Below are 16,588 nucleotides of genomic sequence, written 5' to 3'. Positions count from 1 at the left end.
CACAAGAATGAAATCAGTACTGAGAAGATGTGCTTATCAGGAAAGGCTCAGTCGACTAGTGTCCTTTTTGAAGTGGATAATTATCTGCAAAAAAAGGCGGGTTGTGGGACTAGCTGAATAGCCCTTACAGAGATCAGGCCTGGATGCAACAGGCTGAATGGTTTCCTTCTGTGCTGTAACTATTCTTTGAATCTTTTCTCTAGAAAAGAGCAGGCTGAGGGTTGACATGATTGAGGCCTTCAAGATTATCTAAATGTTGGCAGGGTAGAGGTAGAGAAAATGATTCTAGTTGTGGGAGAGTTCCAAACTAGAGGACACAAATATAAAATGGTCACTAATAAGTCCATTAGGGAATTCAGGATAAACTTCTTTACCCAGACTGGTTAGAATGTGGCATGCATTATCACCCAATAGTCTAGTTGAGGAGAATAGCAAGGATGCATTTAGGAGGAAACTAGAAAAATGAGAAAGGAATAGAAAGTTACGCTGATTGTTACAACCAGTTTTGACCAAGTTTTCCACATACATGTTAAAAGATTCCCTCACATTTGCTTAGGCCATACTGGACTTGCATTTCAATAGCAATGCTGTGTCCATGTGTTCATTTGACACTGCTAGCCTATTTACCAATGTTCCACTTAAGGAAGCCATAGATATTTGTGCTGAAGCACTATATCATGGCAATCTAGACCCTCCAGCATATCGTGAATCACTGTTCATTGAGCTCATGAACTCGACAACTCACGCAGTTGAGTTCAGTTTTAACAACACCATGTATGCCCAAATAGATGGTGCTGCCATGGGATCCGCTTTAGGCCCAGCTCTCACAGACATCTTTGTTGGGTTCCATGAGAAACATGTCTTTGATGGAATGACACCTAACTTCCTACCCCTTACATATTTCCAATATGTGGATGATACATTCCTTATATTTAAATCTGCAGCTGCATGTCCTTACATGTCTTAATAGGCTCCATCCTGTGCTCAAATTCACCTTTGAATAGGAGCAGTCAAATGAACTCCCCTTCCTTGACGTACTAGCTGGTAGATCTGCCAGGGCGTTCTCTACACAGTCTACCACAAGCCTACCTTCATTGGTCAATATACGTGTTGGGATTCTTACAGTTCCACATGCTATAAGATTGGTCTTATCGGTAAATAGGGCCTGATCCATTTGCTCACAATGCAAGCTTGATGCTAAAATAGGGCGCATCAAAGGCATCCTGTGGGATAACGGCTACCCTGATCAGATCATTTTGCGCTGTATATCTCTCAATTTCATGAATGGGCATAAGGTTGTCACTTTCAGCCCTGAAAAGTGCCCAGTTTACCTCAGATTTTCCTGAAAGGGGATGGTATCTCAAAAAATTGAGCAACGGGTGAAGCTAGCTGTTTCATGCTGCTACCAGGCAGTAGCAACACGAGTGGCATTCACCACTAACTAGATGCTGCCCTCAAGCCAAAAAGACGTCCTACCCGTCACACAAATGAGTTATGTGGTGTATGAATTTCAGTGCCAGTGTGATGCTAGGTATGTAGGTACGTTCCAAAGACTGGCGGATCGTATTAAACAGCATGTCCCCGCTGCTGTTTGCAACAGGCAAGGTACAGACCGTACCCCAGCCAGCCCGTGCTCGCAAAACTCAAAATTCAGGGTGGGATTTTCTGCACCCGCTCGCCGCCGCGATCTTCCAGTCCCGCTGCAAGGCAATGGACTTCTGGCTGGGGCACCATCTTCCCCGTGGCATGTCCCGCCTGCGACAGGGCCGGAAAATCTCAGCCATAGTGTCAACATTCGACGCGATTCCATGATTGGACAATTTTTGCTAAATAATCTTCAGTGTGCTAAGAATTATGCTATCAACCAATTTAAGATTGTCAGTTGGGCTCGCAGTGTGGTGCATTTGCATACACTGGAATCTACATATATTAATTCGCATGGCGCTGTTCTTTGCAGACAGAAAGAACATGTACACATATTGCACCTGTTTCAGCTAAACAAAATAAGTGACAGCCATTCATTGGCTCATTCCTCAGGGCAATGCCTTGACCAATCAGGGTCAAGCAGCCTGGTTTAATTTTCAAACAATGCTTGGCAGTTAACTGTCAAACCACCATCACTGGTGCATTCTCCATGGCAGCACCTCTACTGGTCAGGGTCCACTTGCCAACCAGTCAGCACTCTCTTCACATACAGTATAAATTGTTCTTTTTCCCCTCATATTGGTATTCTTGCGAAGTGTCCTGATGAGTGCAAGACATAAAGCTTCAACTTGTCTCTCTCTTTCTCAGCAATACTCAAGTTCTGTACTACCAACCGACTGTTTATGCTGATAGGGTTATATCATGTGGATGTGGCTCGTGTGGAGCATAAATGCCGGCATAAGACAGTTGGGCCAAATGGCCAATTTATGTGTTATAGAGTGGAGTTCTATAAAGTCTATAAATTAGGAAAATATTTCAAACAAACACTAAATTGAAAGCAATAGCTATAAAGTTGGGATACATCTGAGGCAGGTAGTTAGTCTTATTTACCTTAGTCCTTTATGTCTTTACTGCCCCATAACAGTTGTTAGCCCATGAACCAAACTTTCAACTAATTTAGTAGAGGTCAAAGCAGATGTAAACGAAGTATACCCAAGTTTATGATTTATAAATTCTTCAAGTATTGCATCATCATGACTAAGAAAGGGGAAGATTAGGGATTTTAAAAAAAACTTGCTGCAGTTTTTAAACATGTCATCAGTGCCTTTTCCAGCTAAGCAGAACCATAAACTAAAATGAACTGTTCCAGCCTTTTTCAAAAATTTGTACATAGTTAGTCCAAGAGCTTCTGTGTAACTTGCTGATAAGAGATTTAAACTGAATTCCATTGTGTTGGAGAAACAGCTTTGAATTTATGGTTCTGCCAAACGCAGAACCGATTTACCCCAATTTTTTAATAGTTATGCAGAATACGTTAAAATATTTGAAAACGTGACTTTTGAGTTTATTCGGTAGGATAAGGGTTAACAGGTGGAAATACCGTGCTGTAATAGGTGCTGTTCCGAGCTTTTACATTTAGAAAAGTGCTGTTTTTTATTTTTGATAATAAGACAGCTTAAAGAGCTTAAAATGCAGTGTTTATACAGTCTAAGCAACAGAAGATGAATAAACAGTTGGATCAGCATTTGCAAAGCAGAGACTGGGAAACTGGAGTGTTTTTTTTATTCGTTCACAGGATGTGAGCTTCTCTGGCTGGGCCAGCATTTGTTGCCCATCCCTAGTTGCCCTTGAGAAGGTGGTGGTGAGCTGCCTTCTTGAACAACTGCAGTTCATGCACTTGTACAATGCGCTTTTTGATTTATTCTTAATTGTTATTTTATTTGGCTTTGATTAATGCAGGAAAACCTTTATTAAAATCAAATGCTTAAAATGGGATCGACCTTCTGAATGTGGCAAGCAATGAAATGTCATAAAAGAGCTGAGAAGTCAGAAACCTAAAAATGTTTCTTTCTGTCTAATCATCTTCTGAATAAAATAAATCGTCTAAGGTTTATGTTTGTTTTTGAGTTGGTATCATGCATTTGCCAAAAAGCATCAAACTCTTAATGATCCTGATTCACACACATCTTAGAATTGTTGGAAATGAATAAAAAGCTTCAGATTTAATAGGCTCCTTTTAAAGTCTATTTGTTCTTGACAAGGTGTCTAGGGATGAGGGTTCAGTTCTAGTACTCCCATGTCCTAAGATTGACTAAATGAGTCTGACCTTCACTACGTAGCTTGAATCCTCCTAATTGTGTGGCTCAGCACTTGATCATGCAGTGCTGTCCCAACGGTAGCTCTGCGAACATTGAGGAGGTTTTTAATGGCTTTATGGAAAGTACAGCTAAAAAAAAACACTGTTTGGCTGCCACTCCCTGTGATTACTCTTGCAATGCTCTGCTTCACAGGAAGACTAGCCTAGCCCCAAGTGTCTGGAGAGCAGTCTGAGTTTTTTTTAACATTAGGTTGGCGAAATGCAATTACAGCTTTGCCTTTATGATGATAATAATTTGGTTTGATAATTAAGACAGTCGCAGAAGAAGCATATTACACACTAAAACATATTGGTTACCTGTGATTTGCTTCTTAAAGCATATTGATGCCAATATGCAGAGTAAAACTTGTAACAAACGCTGCTTTCCTAATTTCATAAAATCATGCCTTTTCCTGGTAATTGCCCCACTTATCAGTATGTACCATAATTTTCTCTCTCCACTGACAGTGAAAACATTGAGTTTCACTATAAACTCAAAAATAAATGAATGGTCGACCTATATGCTTCATGAACTAAGCTCAGTGGGTATGGTCCTAGGAGTAAACACACATTGAATTTTATTACCTGGCTCAGGGGAAATGGTTTTAAAAGAAATAAGGTGAAATTAGAATATTGAAAATACGGTGCTTTACATGATGAGGGAATGCGTCTGGCCTTACATGATAATTTCCTCCATTATAGGCGCACTGTCGAAAAGCAAAAGTGGTTTGCAACTGAAAAGGGTTTATGCTATATTCGCTTCATAGGAAAAAGCATTTTGTTAACAATTCACATTAATATTCAATATGCAGCATGGATTCCACGTCATATGCACCTGGCCAACTAACAACAGATGTACACACACTTGCATATCTGCAGTTGTTTAACTGTCATACTTGGTAACTTTGTTTTTTGTGACAGATCTGCTGTGTGGGGTTTGGGAAGATTTGGAGCGCCAAAACACATTTTTGAACTGTTGAGCCTGTCGGAAAAGCCCCCAATTGACTGTAGCTACATTTATATTGACCTATCTGGGATATCACTGCCACAGAAGTGAACTATCAGCAGTAGCTGTGATGTAAACCAATACAGGCAAGGCTGAGAAGGTGGCTTGAGGGTTTTTCATTCCTTTCCTATTACTGCTTCTCCAGAGTAGCTCCTTTTGACTTCAGGAGTGAATTTACATGAAGGCTTCAACTCCAATATACACATAAGACATGTCCTGTTTTAAGACAGATTATGGGAGAGGAGCTAAAGCAATATGAGCTGGTGTAGGTTGCTGCTTGATTCTACCCTACCTCCTTTCATCAAGTATTTGCTCATTTGGCCTAATATCTCCTTATCTGGTTCAGTGTTGGGTTTTGTTTGATAATGCTCCTGCAAGGTGTCTTGGGATGTTTTACAATATTAATGGTGTCATATAAATGCAAGTAGTTGTTGTTGTTCTTTCAACGTATATGTGTGTGTGTGTGTGTGTGTGTGTGTGTGTTGGAACTTTGAGAACAGGTTCGGTATGGCAGCACCAGAAACTGAGGAATCTTTTTCCAACTTTCTCTCTGATCTAACGGATGTCCATATCTTACGTGGCCAAACCTGGCCTAGTAAAAGGATGTATCAGAAATGTTTTGTAAAGACTGTAATACTCTCAGATGGATAAGGTAACATTTCCCAGTAATAACAGATATGAAAAGAACAAGCTCAGTTATTCTGCCTAAGAGAGCACAGCCTAACTTGTTTGTTGTGTAAAGGCATGCAAATGATGGGAAGCCATTGCTGGTTATCATAGTGCTTTTAAAGGTCCCTTGGGTATTAGCAATTGAGTGTTGCTAAGGAAAGGTCATTAAATATCTAATGGATGGCTAATTTTTAAATATGCTTGGATGGACTATGAGAGGATGTAGGAATAACAATATACTCTCCTGAAACAAGTAAGAAGTACTAAAAATGATCAGCAAAGCTTTATAAAAGGCATATTGTCTGTTGAGCATTCAAAAGAAGAGTTGATATATCTAATTATATGTATGCTGAACTTCAGTTACTAATCTTAGCTAGCACCAGAGCATAGGCTGTATTCTTTCACTTTGAGTCTCGTTTTCTGTTGTACGCTCTGTTTTAACTAGATTGTTTTGAATGCCTGTGATAGAAGCTTCTTCATGGGTATCTACTTGCACCATCACCAAACAGAAAGAATGTCTTACAGGACAGGATGGTTGGCACAGTCTTTTTTCCCCATTTCCCTAGAGATAAAACACCACTCCTGCACAAAATCTCCATCTAGTGGCCAAGCTGAGAATTGGGGCAGAAGGAGCATTGGGAGAGGGAAAGCAGTGAGAACACCATTGCAGTTGTTATACAAGATGGATTTGAAAAGATCAGTCTTACAGCATGGAGGAGAAAGATATGCAGTTATGCAGCTTTTAAAAATGTACAGGCCCTTCGGGAACTCTAAAGATAATCAAGTTTTAATACCTGTTGATTCCGTGTTAAACTTGGGAGCATTCAACAAACAAAACTCCTTTTTAAGGGAGACAGTGTATGTTTCAATCCATTCACTAAAGTTAGTGCAAAAGATTTGCATTCGTTAATTTTTTTTAAAGCAGATTAAATTAAACCTTGTTGATGAGTTCAAGTAATCTGAAGTGAATTAGTGGTGGTCACAGTTCAAGTCATAGGGAATGGTTTCCTTCACATCTCAGTTTGGAGTAAGTATATTAGTGCAAGAGAGCATTCTACTAGAGCATGCATGGAGTGGCTAGGAATGGGTGTGATAGAGTACGTCAAAGACTGTGTTTTACCTCTCTGTCCTAATCATAAGCGTACAATCTGGCTTCCGCTGGTGGCAGCCCTGGAAGATTGTGAAGCTGGTGCTCACTTGTGTCCTTGCTGAGTGTGTAGGTTTGAAAGCCGAAGCAAGTAAAAATGTTAACACAGCATAGTTTGCTTTGAATAGAATTCCATCTCACTGAAAACTCCCTTGAGCCGTAAAACAACATCCTCGGGGAAAGTCCGTCGCTTTTGGAGCGTAAGGGCTGAATTTCCGATCCCATTTTGGGAGCGCAGAGTCAGGAAAATCCTCGCAAACCCCAATTGGGAGGAAGTACCCCAAATGGTTGGCTTTTCTTTCCGGGTGGGGGATCGGTGGTGATGGGTGCTAACAGGAGTTGGGCCCACTCCCTCCCCCCGCCCCGGAAACAGCGTGGAGACAGCCACATGGGCTGCCGGGTGCTGAGGCGGCCAGGTTAAAAGGCTTCCCTTGGTACTCTGTCCCAGTTACAAGTAAACAAAAAAGCAGTCTCTAGCCCTCGCACCTCAAACCCCATCATCCCCCCATACACTCCCCAAGCCCCATCCATACCAACTCATGCCCTCCTATGGTCCCTCATACCTCTATGCCAGCCTGTAACCCTTTGCTCACCTCCATGGCCCTATATAGCTCTTATGCCAACTTAGTGCCAAAGCATGCCAATTCCACCCCACCCATCACCCTTTACCCTTACACCCTCCATGCCGACTTACCCAGAATCCAACATGGCCAGACCTCAGGAGCATGAAATAAAGTAAAATTCTAATTGTCTATCGATGACTTCACTATTTAAAAAAAATCTCATTCATAATAACTCATTCAGTACATTAAAATTCATTCAAGTACTTAATCCCATGGTGCTGGCGTAGGTAGTATTGTTATTGGACTAGTTAACCAGAGACCCAGGGCAATGCTCTAGTGACCCAGGTTCGAATCTCACCATGGCAGATGGAGAAAGTTGAATTCAATGAATGAAAACCTCAAATTAAAAGTCAAATGATGACCATGAAATCATTGTTGATTGTCATAAAAAAACCCACTTGATTTGTCTTTTAGGGAAAGAAATCTGCCTGGCCAACATTTGACTCTAGACCCACAGCAATTGGGTTCACTCTTAAATGCCCTCTGAAATGGCCTAGCAAGCCACTCCAGTTGTATCAAACTCCTGGAAGGTCAGTAAGGAATGAAACTGACGGAGCACATAGTATTGACCTAGGCAGTGGAAATGACAATGGCAAACTTGGCCCTGTCGACCCTGCAAAGTCTTCCTTACTAACATCAGGGGGCTAGTGCCAAAATTGGGAGAGCTGTCTCACAGACTAGTCAAGCAACAGTCTGACATAGTCATACTCATAGAATCATATCTTACAGACATTGCCCCTGACACCACCATCACCATCCCTGGCTCTGTCCAGCCGATGGGACAGGACACAGGTGGTAAACAGGGCAGGGCAGAGGTGGTGGGACCGTGGTACACAGTCGGAAGGGAGTTGCCCTGGGAGACAATATTTCAACTCTGGACCCCATTAAGACGCATGGCATCAGGTTAAACTTTACCACGTAGTGACCTCCCCCCCACCGCTGCGACCCCTTTCCTCAGCTGATGAATCAGTGCTCCTCGATGTTGAACAACACTTGGAGGAAACACTGAGGGTGGTAGGCATGACTCCAACCAGCACTCTGGTAAGGGACTTCAATGTCCATCACCAAGAGTGGCTCAGCCGCGCCACTACAGATTGAGCTGGCCGAGTCTTAAAGGACAGAGCTGCTAGACTGGGCTGAGGCTAGGAGTGACCACTGCATAGTCCTTGTGGAGACAAAGCCCCGTTTTCACATTTAAGGATACCCACTATCGCGTATGCCCCATCCACAAAAATGACCGATCCAACCTGGTCAATTACCACCCTATCTGTCTACTCTCAGCCATCAGTAAAGTAATGAAAGGAGTCATCAATAATGCTAACAAGCAACACTTGCTTAGAAATAACCTGCTCACTCATGCTCAGTTTGGGCTCCGCCAAGTTCACACAGTGCCTAACCTCGTTACAGCCTTGGTTCAAACATGGACAATAGAGTTGAACTCCAGAGGTGAGGCGAGAGTGATTACCCTTGACATTAAAGCAGCATTTGACCAAGTGTGGCATCAAGGAGCCCTAGCAAAACTGGAGCCAATGGGAATTTGTGGGGCGTGGGGAACTCTCTACTGGTTGGAATCATACCTAGCACAAAGGAAGGTGGTTATGGTTGTTGGAAGTCAATCATCTCAGTTCAGGACATCACTGCAGGAGTTCCTCAGGATGGTGCCTTAAGCCCAACCATCATCTGCTTCTTCGATGACCTTCCTTCCATCATAAGGTCAGAAGTGGGGGTGATCACTGATGATTGCACAATGTTCAGCACCATTTGTGACTCCTCAGGCCCTGAAACAGTCCATGTCCAAATGCATCAAGACCTGGACAATATTCAGACTTGGGCTGACAAGTGGCAAGTAACATTTGCGCCACACAAGTGCCAGGCAATGACCATTTCCAATAGAGAAGAATCTAACCATCGCCCCTTGATGTTCAATGGCATTACCATTGCTGAATCCACCTCCCCCCCGCAACTATCAACATGCTGGCGGTTAACATTGACCAGAAACTGAGCTGGACCAGCCAAATAAATACTGTGGCTCAAGAGCAGGTCAGAGGCAAGGAACTCTCCTCCTGACTCCACAAACCTGTCCACCATCTATAAAGCACAACTCAGGAGTGTGATGGAATACTCTCCACTTGCCTGGATGAGTGCAGCTCTGACAGCAACTTGAGAAGCTCAACATCATCCAGGACAAAGCAGCCCGCTTGATTATGTGACGATCCCTAGCTGAGGTTACCACTGACCAAGCCTGATCCCAGGGTGGAACCCAGTTTGTTAGATCCTAACTTTTATTTGTTTGTTAAGATACATGGAGAGGGGCTACTGAACAGAGTCACCAGAGTCAGCTAATGAGCTTTTAACAAAAGAATAAAACATTTATTCAACAAGAAAAGATGAACTACATTACAATAGTCCTTCACTCACAACTATACCTTTACAAAGATACACAGATTTGTAAGGATAACACAAGTTACAAAAGCTATCTTATACTCTAATGTTCACAGTAAGTATAGTCCATGTAAACCAATTGGCAACCTGTGGTCAGCCACATCACACTCTAAAACCAAGTGATAGATGCCACCCCCGACAGATGCTATGGATCTCTCCTCAACTCCCCCCAGATGCTTGTTATACTGTGAGCCAACCAGTCCCACTGTGGGTTTCACACGAGGGTTTCCAATCTCCACTCTCCATGAACACGCTTTGGAATATTCTCCCAAACTACGCTTTCTTTCAGATGCCTTCCGCAAGGGTTCACCTCCAGGGTTTTGAACGGTCCTTCTGATGTTCCTCTCCCCTGGGTCACCACATGCATTCAAGCTTTCTTCTACGCACTTCCTCTCACTGACTCAGCCATCAACAGTACACCACTGCTTCACATGACCATAACAAAAGTTGCAGACCTTCAGTTGTCTCTTTGGACCTTCTGGCCTCTTGCAAGCTTTTATATCACTTTGATTTTGCTTTCTGCAGCTTAGAGCTTGAAGCTTGGAACCTTTCTCTGCCCCTCACTCTTAACTTCACTTAACAGGACATTTTTCCAGGTTCCTGTCCTTCCTTTGACTAGAAGGTCTGCTTGGGACTTTCCCGTGTACCGTTCCCCTAGATTCTTGGAGACTTTCTTCTTTAGCCTGGGACTGGTTATCTGCCCCCTCTACGTTGCTTCTGCTTGGCAGTTATCTTCAAAACTGAACTCAAAAACTGCTGTTTCTAGTTTCTTGTGTGTGTGTCTGTGGGAGGGACCTGCCTCTCTGGACTGCTGTTGCTCTGCAACAGCCCAGTTTTTCTAATCTTGTGTTTGCTTAACTTCTCTTACAGTCATAAACTCTCATTAGAAATGCAGGCATCTTTTAAAGTGAAACTAAGTAATATCAATCAAACTTAAACTTTAAAGCTAAAATTCATTCCTAACACCCACAAGTACCAATATAACTTACTTAAACTTTCTCAATTTCGTATCAATTGACACCCCATTCTCAAACATTCACACCCTTCCCCACTGACGCACAGTAGTAACAGTGTGTACCAGTTTCAAGATGCACTGCAGAAATACACCAAGGCTTCTTAGACAGCATCTTTCAAAACCCAGGACTGCTACCGTCTAGAAAGACAAGGGCAGCAGACCCCTGGGAGCACCACATCTGCAAGTTCCTCTCCAAGCTTTACATCATTCTGACTTTGAAATATATCGCTGTTCCTTCACACCTCCTTTGCTGTTCCTTTGCTGGGTCAAAATCCTGGAACTCTCTCCCTACAGCACTGGACGTACCTACACCATGTGGACTGCAGCAGTTCAAGCAGGCAGCTCAGCTTCTTAAGGGCAATTTGGGATGGGCTATAAATGCTGGCCTAGCCACCAAGGCCCACATCTTATGAATAAATAAAAAAAGAACCTGTATTCATAGCCCTCCATCAAAGACTTCATAACCGCTTGGAGCTGTCAACAAAACTGTGAACTTAATTACCCCCACTGTGATGATAGGTTGTGGAAATAGTCATGCAGCACTAACCCTATTATGATAGCCCTTGGGATGTATGTCAATAGACAGCTGGTGAAATTAAAAGTACTGATTTTTTTTTTCAACACTGGGCTGTTTTTCCCAAGAATTTAGAGTTTTGAGATTTAAATGCCTTGTCAACTTGAGTTTATGCACTTTCTATGTGCTTCATATCTACTTTTAACAATCCCAAAGGGCATCTGACCTCTTCCCAAAGGGAACCTGACCTCTCTCAACTGACACCTGACCTGTCCCAGAAGGCAGTTTACCTCTCCTAAAGGGGCACCTGGATTTCTCCAACAAGGTACCTACTTCTCCAAAAATGTACCCTACCCTCCAAATAACTCCAGAAGTTTTAGATTTTTCCTCAAACGTCTAAAACCTACAAGTCATGTTTTTGTCATCCCACCAATGAACATTGCACCTGTTTGAAGGCAGCTGCACTTTTACACGTCCAGCTGCCTCTATGACCCATGGATGTGCAAACTAAAACCTGCCCTCGTTCACCCCGCCCCTAGTCAAAATGGTAGGTGCTGGGTTCAGGGCTAGGACTTCCGGAGTGGGGGCTCCAGCACCATTTTGGCTAAGGTGCAGAGCCCCTGCTTGCCTGCAAAAATTTGGGCCTAAATTTCTACATCAACCTGTGATTGCACTGGAGAGGGTGCAGAGGAGATTCACCAGGATGTTGCCTGGGCTGGAATGTTTCAGCTATGAAGGGAGACTGGATAGGCTAGGGTTGTTTTTCTTAGAGCAGAGAAGACTGAGGAGGGACCTGATAGAGGTATACAAAATTATGAGGGGCATAGATAGGGTAGATAGGAAGAAACTTTTCCCCTTAGCAAAGATGTCAATAACCAGGGGACAACGATTTAAGGTAAGGGGCAGGAGGTTTAGAGGGGACTTGAGGAAAGATTTTTTTCACCCAGAGGGTGGTTAGAATCTGGAACACTGCCTGAGGGAATGGTAGAGGCAGGAACCCTCAACATTTAAGAAGCATTTAGATGAGCACTTGAAATGCCATAGCGTACAGGGCTATGGGCCAAGTGCTAGAAAATGGGATTAGAACAGATAGGTGCTAGATGGCTGGCACAGACACAATGGACTGAAGGGCCTGTTTCTGTGCTGTATAACTCTATGACTCTATAACTTCCTGAAAATGTTATTTTAACATCGTTATTGAATTACATGTTAGGCCATCTGGTAAAGTCATGAATGAACTAATTATCAGGATGTTTAAGTATTTAAGGAATGTAATTTCTGATAACTCACTGGACCTTCTGCAGCAGCAAATTACATGATGCCCTCTGTGTTTTACAAGTATGTGTTTTCCTTGTGTATCTGGTGCTGTTACTGTGTCCTCTCTTGGTTCTGTCTGTCTCTGTTGGTTTCTGGTCATCTATGCGTGAGTTTTACTTCTATCTTTCTTGTATCTTTCTCTGTTTATGTAGTATGTATATAAATTACAGGTTCCAAAATCAATCGATGCGTAATATTGGTTATAATACAAGCAAACACTCAACTGGGTGGGGAGGCAGGTCAACATGCTGGCATGACCAGAGACAATGCGGACTTTTTGTCTCATGTCTCCTGAAACCTTTCTTTTTTGTTTTCCTGGATAGAGACCATCCAGCTCCACACCCTCCCCTTCCTCCATCTCTATCTCTCTCACCTTCTGCATACCTGCAATGCCTCCACCCCTACTCCCTATAATTTCCAATCGTCTGGCCTTCCTTAAAACCCACCTATTTGACCAAACCATTGGCCATTCCACTTGATCTTCCCTTCCTTGGTTTGGTGTTACTTTTCTTCTATGAAGCCCTTTAGGATCTTTACTATTAAATATAAGCTGTTATAACTATTCATTGAGTTTTTTTAACAATGTTTATTATTCTATGTTTTACAGTGAGAGAGAAACGGAAAAGCCTCTATATAAACCATGTAAGTAGTGCTTTTTTGCTACATTCTGGCTCTGCCTATGGTCTGGGCATAGCCATTCAACTGTTCTAGACACTGAATTTAGTCATTATAGCTACACGATACCCTAGAAGATTTTGACTTCAAGGAAAATAAATTCTTAGAACGAACTGACTATTTTGTTGTTATTTTGTTTATCACCCTAATTTGAATCAAAGTTGCATTCATCAGGACAGACACAAGAATGATAAATTTCAAAGGGAACAGCAATTTATACTGCATGAGAAAAGGAGTGCTGATTGTTTGGCAAGATGGCTCTGATTGGTCAAGACATTGCCATGGCGAATGCACCTGGGATCTAATTTCCCTCGTGCTTTAGTTTATTCAAAAAAGATGCAATGTCTGGACATATTCCTTTTGCCTGCAGAGGACAGATCCCTGCATATGTAGCTTCTAGCAAGCATAAGTAAGCTACATTGCGAGCCTGACTGATAATCTTTAATTCGTTGTTACCTTCATCTGTTCACAATAGGCAGAGCACTGATCATGCCCAACCAACCTGTCGTTGCAAAACTCAATGTGTTGGGACGGATTTTCATAGAGTCGGGGAGACTCTGTGGAGGTGCGAAAATGGCAGCCGGGACCCGATTCCAGGATTCCTGACCCCATTCCTGAGGTTTCCAATTTTCACCAGTGTGGGTTAAGGGTGCGACAAAATAAATCATTTTTGCACTTTGCTGGCACTTTCTACTGAGATGGGCACACCAAGCCGGGATTTTTCCCAGCTCCTACTACCCACCTTGAAGATGAAAATCCAGCCCCATGTTTAATTTTAGACGTGATTCCGTGATTGGGCAGCACAGGCTGAACAATCCCAAATGTGCTAACAGCCAATTTAAGATTATCAGCCATTTTGCAAATTGGCTCACATATGCTTGCTAGAAGCTACATATATTCATATACAGGGACCTGGACTGTTACTAATAAATGAATAGCTGTCAACAATTACAGGTATGTTTCCTCAGGGACCTGCCCTCTGCAGGCAAAAGGAATATGTCCAAGCATTGCACCTTTTTCAATAAACAAAAGCACGGAGGGCACTAGCTCCCTGGTACATTCGCCATGGCAATGTCGTCAACCAATCAGAGCTGACTTGTCAACCAATCAACCCTTTTCTCAAACTTGGCATTCTTGCATCTGTCCTTATTAGTGCCAGACACAAAGCTTCATCATTCTTTTGTCAGCAATACTCAAGTTTTGTACTAGCAAGAAACTATTTGAGTCAAAATATTATTTCCATATTTATAAAGGGCAAGAATAAGTGAAGGAATTCAGTTTTCATGTTGTCTTGAAGTTAAAATTTGGTCAGGTTTTGGAAGCTGGCACCATATTGTGTGAGATAAAATTATCTGTAGGGAAAGGGGAGACAATAGCCAAACATAAGGAACAATGTTAATGAAGAAAGAATTAACTGAAAATGGAGAGGTAATGCAAAGTCAAATCACAACATAATAAAGGAGGATCTGGGTATAGTGTTAGTGTTACATGAGGTAGTGATAGTGGGGGTGGGGTTGGGACAGAAGGCATTTGGATTAGCCTAAACAACAATTTCTGTAACCTTGTTTGTGACATCAGCGATTCATACACGTCCCCTGCTAGATGCTGAGTGCAGGGTCTCTTCATTTCCTCACACCCCTTTGAGGATAGGGAGGAAAGTGAAGGAACAGTCAACTCAAGCTGCTGTTGGACAACTTAGTGATAGGTAGAAGTGGAATGTTAGGTGCTTGAGGAGCATGTCAAGCACTGTCCATTCTCTGAATTGAGGAGAGATGCAGGTTGAGCCATAAGAGACAATGGGGCAGAGGAAATTACATGGTTAAAAATAAACCTGGCCTCCTTCCTATCACTCCAGTATGATCATTGTTTTTGACTGTTAGTAATAAATGAATAGCTGTCAACAATTACTGGTGTGTTTCCTCAGGGTGACAAATCCTGGGAGGGAAAATTCTCCTGTTGTTGTGTGTGCATATGTGGACCCAGCTTAATAAACCATGAAATCGCACCATTATTAAACAAGTGACCTTTCAATGCAGCACTGAGGTCTAGTTCAAATAGTACATGTTTGTGAGATTCAAATGGGCTTTCATGACAAAGTGTAAAATTCAGTTCAATGGCAAATTATGTGAAACCAGATTTTCTTTTCTGTAAGATAAAAGGACTAGACTGAAAGCAATAATCAAGGACAAAATTAACAGACACTTGGGCAAATGTGAATTATTTAAGGAAATCCAGTGCAGATTTGTTTAAGGCAAATCATGTTTAACTAAGTTGATTTGAGTTTTTTTGATGAGATAGCAGAGTGAGTTGATAAGGGTAAAACAGTTAATGTGGTGTACATGCCTTCCAAAAGGCATTTAATAAAGTGCTACGTAATAGGCTTGTCACCAAAGTTGAAGCCCAGGGAATAAAAAGGACAGGTGAAGCATGGATAAGAGGTTGGCTGAATGACAGGAAACAGAGAGTAATGGTGAACGGTTGATTTTCAGACTAAAGGAAGGCATTTTATAGGATTTCCATAGGGTTGGTATTTGGGCCACTGCTTTTCTTGATCTATATTAATGACTTAGACTTGGGTACAATTTCAAAAATTACAGATAATGTGAAACTTGGAAGTATTGTGTCCTGTGAGGAGGATAGTAATCGACTTCAAGAGGACTTAGGCTGGTGGAATGGCAGACACGTGACCGATGAGATTTATTGCAGAGAAGTGTAAAGTGATATATTTTGATAAGGAAGAATGACAAGAGGCAACACAACATAAGGAATACAATTCTAAACACGGTGCAGGAGCAGGGGGATCTGGGGGTATACTGGCATAAATCCTTGAAGATAGCAGGGCAGGTTGAGAACGTTGTTAATAAGGTATTTGGGATGCTGGACTTAATAAATAAAGGCATATAGCATAAAAGCAAAGAAGTTATAGGGAATTTTTATACAACTGTAGTTCAGTCTTAAGTGGAGTATTGCGCCCAATTCTGGGCATCACACTTTAGGAAGGATGTGAAAACATTAAGAGAGGATGCAGAAACGATTTAAGCAAATCATTTCAGGGATGAGGAACTTCAATTAAGTAAATAGATTGGAGAAGCTGGGACTGTTGTCCTTGGAGAAGAGAAGATTTTGAGGAGAGATTTGATAGAGGTGTTCAAAATCATGAGGGACCTAGACAGATTAGATAGAGAAAAACTGTTTCCATTGGCAGGAGGATCAGGAAGCAGAGAAGACTGATTTAAGGTGAACGGCAGAAGAACCAAAGGTGACATGAGGAAAGTTTTTTTTAATGGAGCGAGTGGTTAAGATCTGGAATGCACTGCCTGAGAGTGTGGTGGAGGCAGATTCAATTGAGGCATTCAAAATGGAATTGGATCATTACCTGAATAGAAAACAATTGCAAGG

At 42.2% G+C, this 16,588-nt stretch overlaps 1 protein-coding gene across 4 annotated transcripts in view; it reads left to right on the top strand.

The window, feature by feature from the left end:
• The window catches only part of ccny (cyclin Y), a 242,789-nt gene that overhangs the window by 173,774 nt on the left and 52,427 nt on the right, over positions 1 to 16,588 (top strand). For all 4 annotated transcript variants that reach the window (XM_078537443.1, XM_078537448.1, XM_078537445.1 and 1 more), the window contains exon 3: positions 13,122 to 13,156. In XM_078537443.1, the coding sequence (XP_078393569.1) occupies positions 13,122 to 13,156 (35 nt within the window). The remainder of the gene's footprint in view (positions 1 to 13,121; positions 13,157 to 16,588) is intronic.

This window comes from Cetorhinus maximus, chromosome 3 (assembly GCF_964194155.1).
Source record: "Cetorhinus maximus chromosome 3, sCetMax3.hap1.1, whole genome shotgun sequence".
NCBI classification, from domain to species: domain Eukaryota; kingdom Metazoa; phylum Chordata; class Chondrichthyes; order Lamniformes; family Cetorhinidae; genus Cetorhinus; species Cetorhinus maximus.
The sequence above is the reverse complement of the archived record's forward strand: the minus strand, read 5'-3'. Positions and strand labels throughout refer to the sequence as shown.